A 5,784-nucleotide genomic window follows, 5' to 3' on the forward strand; every position below is an offset into this window, starting at 1 on the left:
CTCTTGTTTTCTAATCACACTATTACAAAAGCCCTTGTAGCACACGTGCAGTTTCCGCACGAGATGATCGTCAGCCTCCTGCTGGTCATTTTGGAGGAAAGCTCAGAAGGCTTCCTCAGGCTTGAATGTTTTTACCTGTGTTTCTGCACATGCTCTACAACATTGTCTGCTCCAATAGTGGTTAGCTTTTGCAGTTAGCTTGTTCTGCTAAATTTGCTGAATTCTAGAAAGCACCTCATTCCCATCCCCGGGCACAAAGTAACTACTTTCTGCATAGCCACAGCTTTTAGCACAACTCAAGCATTACCTCCTTGCCTCACCACCTAAAAGAAGAGAAGTAGGACGGGGCAAACCAGAGAGGGTGATGGGGCAACATTATCTTGTTGCCCAGGCATTATAATACCTTGGGATAAGCAATATCCATCTGTGGGGCACTAGCATGGTTTTGGTGACAATGCTGACAAAATTGCTGCCCCTTCCTGCTGTTGCTGCTGACTCTAAATCACGAGAAATGTGCTAACTCTGCCAAGACAGACAGAGATGTTGAGATAAAACCAGCTAGTCTGCTGAAAAGGAGGCCAAAGGGATGTTTTCCAATCCCCCCTTTTCATCCTTTCCCCAGCCAAGACAGAGCAATGTCCTCTCCCTCTGTAGCCGATGGTGACCCAGGCGCGGGACGCAGAGCGGGGACAGAGCCCGCCGCCGCTCCCAGCGCCCTTGCCAGGGGCTTCCCCTGCCTGCCCAGCCGTGCTGTGCCGTGTTGTGCCGTGCCGAGCCCGGCCAGCCCCGGGAGCCGCCCCGCCCGCGCTGTGCCCGCGGCCCCGGCTCTGCCGCGCTCGTCCCCGCCGAGTCTGGCCCGCCGGGGGCCCGAGCGCAGCGCCCCCCTCAGGCCACGCGCTGCCGGCGCAGCCGCGGCCGTTGCGCTGTGGCCGTTGTGGCGGCACTCGGCGATCGGCACCATGGCGGAGCTGCCGCTGCCCGCCGGGCTCTGCGCCAGCACCTTCCCCGCCAAGCTGTGGCGCCTGGTGAACAGCCCCCGCGTCCGCTCCGTGCGCTGGGACAGCCGGGCCCAGGGGCTGCTCATCGACCGCTCCCTCTTCGAGCGGGAGCTGCTCAGCCCGGGCAACGCCCAGGGCCCGGCCCCGCACACCTTCAGGGCCACGCAGTTCCGCAGCTTCGTGCGCCAGCTCCACCGCTACGGCTTCCGCAGGGTGCCGGGCCGGGCTGGCTCAGCTGCGCCGGGCGATGCCGGGGCCTGGCTCCATTACAGCAACCCCTGCTTTCGCCGCAGCCGCCCCGACCTCCTGCTCCACGTCAGGCGCCGGAGCACGCCCAACAGGCAGGGGCCGGCGGCGGGGCGGGAGGGCCGCAGGCGCCCGCCCCGCGGCTCCCAGCTGCTCCCCGGGGCGCGGCCGCTGCCGGACGGGCAGGGCGGGCGCGCTCGCTTCCAGCCGCTGCCCACGGAGCGGCCGCTGCTGCCGCCCGGGCGCCCGCCCAGTGGCTTCCTCCTGCTGCACAGGGAGCGGACGCTGCCGGACGGGCGGGAGCTGCGCAGCCCCCGGCCCGGCCGCTTCCAGCAGCCGCCCGGGGAGCGGCCACTGCTCGCCCGGCGCCCGCCCTGCAGCTTCCACCTGCTGCACCGGGACCGGCCGGTGCCGGCCCGGCGGGAGGGGCTGAGCCGCTTCCAGGAGCTCTATGGGCAGCGGCCGCCGCCCGCCGAGCAGGAGGTGCTTCAGATCCCGCCCTGCGACTTGCTCGGTTTCTGCGGGGAGCCGCTGCTGCCGCTCCGGGGGGCGCAGCCCCGCAGCCGCTTCCAGGAGCTCTACGGAGAGCAGCTGCCTCAGGTCGACCGGGAGCTGCTCAGGATGCAGCCCTGCAGCTTCCAGCCTCTCCACAGGGAGCAGCAGCCCCCAGCCTCCATCCCGCGAGGTAGGAAAAGAGCTGTAGCTCCTTGCTTTTCCAAAAGGTCATGAAAAGTGACTGAACTATTTTTCCACAAGGCTCCGTCATTCATTGCCCAAAATTGTCAAGCCTATAAAGAAGGGGCACCTAGAAAGCTAAAAGATTCCCTGCCTGGTTTTCCTGCATGTTTCCTGCAATGTTTAATCCAAGGCAGCAACAGAGATCTGTGTCCCAGAGCCACATTGTGGAGCCTGACCAATGTGTTTGGATTCCTGCAGCTGCCTCGGACACTTCAGCCCCCAGTGCTCCACCTGGCAGTCCTGGTGCTGCAGCATCGACAGCTTCCAGCTCAGCACAGAAGACACCTGGGGAAGAGCAATTGCCACCGGTGGATCTGGGCTTTGCCATAGAACAAATGATTCGGGAGATCAGGAGGTCCCTGTCTGAAAGGTCTCCCTCTGCTCAGGTAATCCCATTGGAGAGGAAGGGAAGAGGCTGGGCTGAGAGCTTTTGAACGTAGTTCCATAGAGAAGGAGAGTAACTTATCCTTGATGTGATTCCAACAAAATAGTGAATGATCTCTAATTTTCTTATATTCTATTGTTCTTTCAAGGGGAATATTAATGTTGTCCCTGAGTCTTCTGGAGGGGAGCCTGTGGACAGAGCTGCAGCCAAGGAAACTCCATCTGGCACTGAGAGCTGCGGGAACAGTTCCCCAGAGCCCGAGGAGCCTGGTAAGGACAGAGCCACCATTGGTTTAGAGAGGTGTGAGACGGCTGCTCTGAGCCTGCCTCTGGCAGGAGGGGAGATGAGAAGAGTTGCGTTCTTGTCTGCAGGGTTGGTGCTTCCCGGTGCCCTTAGTTCAAATCCTGCACAGGCACAACCTGCTCGAGCCCTGCCCTCCACGCTTCTGCAGAGGCTCTGACACCGAGTCCTCTGCTGTGGCAAGAGAGCAGGGAATAAACCTGACCTTGTGGGAGTTGTGTCACCAAGCTGGCTGTCCCAATTTGGTTCATAACTCAGCCCCCAGCAGCCTTCAGCCATTTCAGTGAGGACTGTGGTCACTCTGTTACTGGCACTGTCTCTGTTTCAAGCTCTCTTGGGGGCCATTTGCACTGTGAGTGCTGAGACTTTATCAGGATACTTAAATACTTTACACAGTTCAGTTTTGAACACTTGGAAGGATCCCTGTTCTTTAAAGAGCAGACTTCAAATTGCCAAGTGAGTCTGCCTTTTAGACCATCTTTTGAAGTCCCTGAAAGAAGGACAATTGGTGCCCATGGGACACTTGCACAAGGGCCAGTATTGACTCAGTGTTTCCTTTGCTTCCCAGATCCAGTGTGATTGACTTCCCCAGGAGGGCTGCCCTGTGTGGCAGGAAGAGACAGAGGGAGAGCCTGTGACCATCAGGCAGGTAGAATTCCTCTGTCTCCAGTTATATTAACAGATGTGTATAGTTATTTTTATGTATGTAATTGTGTGTATAGGTTGATATAGTTATAATTATCTATCTAGATGGTTAGAGATCTGTATAGGTAATTTATTTTTAGTTTTAGGTGTATTTATATTTATTTTTTTATGTTTTTATATTTCTATATTTCTATATTTTTTATAATATTTATATTTTAGATGTGCACTTTTAGTTATAGATGTCCATAGTTGCATTTATACATAGTATAAATGTGTATAGTTACATTTACGTGTATTTTTAGAGAGGCATATTTATATTGATATATGGGAGTTTAGTTGCATAGATTGATACCTGTATAGGTATAGGCCTCTTTTTAACTTCTTCCCCTGCTCTGCTTCCTGCCTCACCTCTTGCTTTTCCTCCTGTGCCCCCTGGGTCGCCTCTCCCTGTGCTGGGTCCGAGGTGGAGCCGGGCCGGGCGGAGCAGCAGTTCCAGCCCGGGTGTCCCTGGAGCGGTGGGAGCTGCCGCTGGCCCCAGGCACTGTCCACTGAGGAGCTGCTGAAGGACGGTGAGAGCGAGGGGGCCGAGGGGGCGGTGACGCTGAAGGGACGGTGACCCTGAGGTGCTGCTGGGGCTGAGGGGTGTGGGGCAGCCGAGGGCGATGGTGGCACTGAGGTGACAGGGAAGTGGCACAGGCCGAGGGCGTGGCAGGTCTAGGGGGACGGGAAGGGTCAGAAGAGACTGAGGGGGTGAGAGGACTGTGAGGGGCTGAAGAAACTGAAGGGGGCTGGGGCTTTGTCGAGAGCATGGCGGGGCTGAGGGGATGGAGGGGCCGGCAGGGAGCACAGAGGGTTCCGGGACTGCAGCTCTGCCAGGCCTTGAAACCAATTCCAGAGCCTCCGCTTTTGCCACAGCTGCACTGAAGACCTCGGGGACAGCTGGAAACTGACGGGATCCAGCAGGGAGAAGCTGCCGGCCAGCAGCAAGAGCAGGGATGGGGGACCTGCTGCTGCCACCCTGGAGAGAGCCCGGGTGAGGCACAGGGCCGGGGAGGCAGGGTGGGGCTGAGGGTGGCGGGGCTGAGGCCGCGGGCACTGCCCGGCGGGGCAGGAGCGGGCCCTGCCCGTGCTGGGGCTGCTCAGCACAGCTGCCCCGGCTGGCACAGGGGCTGTCCTTGGGCAAGGCAGCTGTGCCGGCAGGGCCCGGGAGCTGTGCCGGCTGTGCCGGGCTGCCGGGGCTGGGGGACAGTCCCGCTGCGGCTGCGCTCACCACGGCCTGGCCCGCTCAGCTGCTTTTTCCTTCTCACCCTCCTGGGCAGGCTCTGAGATCTTCCCTGATGGAAGTGCAGCTGTTGCCAAGGGAAAGGTCCCCGTACTGACTCAGTGTTCCCTTTGCTTGCCAGCTGTGCCATCTGCCATCCCTGTCCAAGAGAGCTGCTCTGCACAGGAGGAAGAGACCGAGGGAGAGGCTTTGAAGATGGGGCAGCTGGGATCCCTCTGCTTGGAATTCTTTTTAAAGATGTCTGGACTTACATATAGACAGGGGGTTTTATATAGATATGTACACATGTAACCTGCTATTTGTACGTGGATAGTTCTATATATTTGGTGTTATATTTATGAATGTACTGTATATACATGTACATATAGATACCTGAATACATACTGGTTTGCAGTTACATATTTGTGTGTATCTGTATCTAGTTCTTTATGTATGATTAGATTTCCAAATGTAATACAGTTGTGTAGGTATCTATTTGTACTGACGTAGTTTTTGGTATATGTAGTTTTAAATAGGTATATTGGTATTTTTATTGGTATATATGTCTGGGTTTATATTTTTAGATGTATATTGATCTCTTTCTATATATATTATATTTACATGTATATCCAGATGTATAGCTGTGTTTTTGTATCAATGCAGTTGTACAGATATTTAGAGTGGTATTGCTGTTTGTTTATTTATAGATAGGTTTGCTTTATGTATCTGTTTGTTTTATGTATCTGTTTCTTGAATGTAATATATTACATTTAATCTATATTCACATCTGTATAATGTGGTGGTTATATATGTATTCAGTTCTATTTAAATGTATATGGAGTTGTATAGTGTTGTAATTATAGGTTGGACTTGATGATCTTAGAGGTCTCTTCCAACCTCATTATTCTGTGATTCTGTGTAATTCTATTTATGGAGTTACTGGTATTAGCGAGAGATACTGATATTTTTTTATTTATATATAGCTGTATGCTTCTCATAATATGCAATAAATTAAGTTGTTAATGTTCTGTTGATCTTTGTGTATAGTGAGTGTGTGTAGAGGCTGGCAATAAATTAGTTTTTGTTAAAGGACGTTGATATTTGTATGTTTTTCAATGGTGTGGTGTAACAATCCAATAAATTACTTTTGTATAGTTACATGTTGTCAGCGCTGGTGTAGCAATTTGTAATAAATGCCATTTGTCATCTGA

At 54.0% G+C, this 5,784-nt stretch overlaps 1 protein-coding gene across 3 annotated transcripts; it reads left to right on the top strand.

The window, feature by feature from the left end:
- Positions 1-907: 907 nt before the first annotated feature.
- On the top strand, positions 908-5,784 carry LOC115491113 (uncharacterized). 3 transcript variants are annotated; one of them, XM_072922546.1, is made up of 7 exons: positions 908-1,929; positions 2,181-2,368; positions 2,516-2,636; positions 3,236-3,316; positions 3,776-3,881; positions 4,228-4,345; positions 4,716-5,784. In XM_072922546.1, the coding sequence occupies exons 1-4, from the start codon at positions 960-962 to the stop codon at positions 3,244-3,246; spliced, it is 1,290 nt and encodes a 429-aa protein (XP_072778647.1). In that variant the 5' UTR covers positions 908-959; the 3' UTR covers positions 3,247-3,316; positions 3,776-3,881; positions 4,228-4,345; positions 4,716-5,784. The 3 variants fall into 3 exon arrangements, with proteins under 3 accessions (XP_072778647.1, XP_030114278.4, XP_030114277.4); XM_030258418.4 differs by having other exon boundaries at positions 3,236-3,881; positions 4,632-5,784; XM_030258417.4 differs by having other exon boundaries at positions 3,236-3,881.

The sequence above is a fragment of the Taeniopygia guttata genome, chromosome Z, assembly GCF_048771995.1.
Source record: "Taeniopygia guttata chromosome Z, bTaeGut7.mat, whole genome shotgun sequence".
Classification (NCBI taxonomy): domain Eukaryota; kingdom Metazoa; phylum Chordata; class Aves; order Passeriformes; family Estrildidae; genus Taeniopygia; species Taeniopygia guttata.

Excerpts from the sequence above, each read along its gene's own strand:
- LOC115491113 (XM_030258418.4), top strand. The coding sequence starts at position 960 with ATGGCGGAGCTGCCGCTGCCCGCCGGGCTCTGCGCCAGCACCTTCCCC. Across the intron at positions 1,930-2,180 it reads CCCAGCCTCCATCCCGCGAG|CTGCCTCGGACACTTCAGCC; the intron begins GTAGGAAAAGAG and ends GGATTCCTGCAG. Across the intron at positions 2,369-2,515 it reads AAAGGTCTCCCTCTGCTCAG|GGGAATATTAATGTTGTCCC; the intron begins GTAATCCCATTG and ends TGTTCTTTCAAG.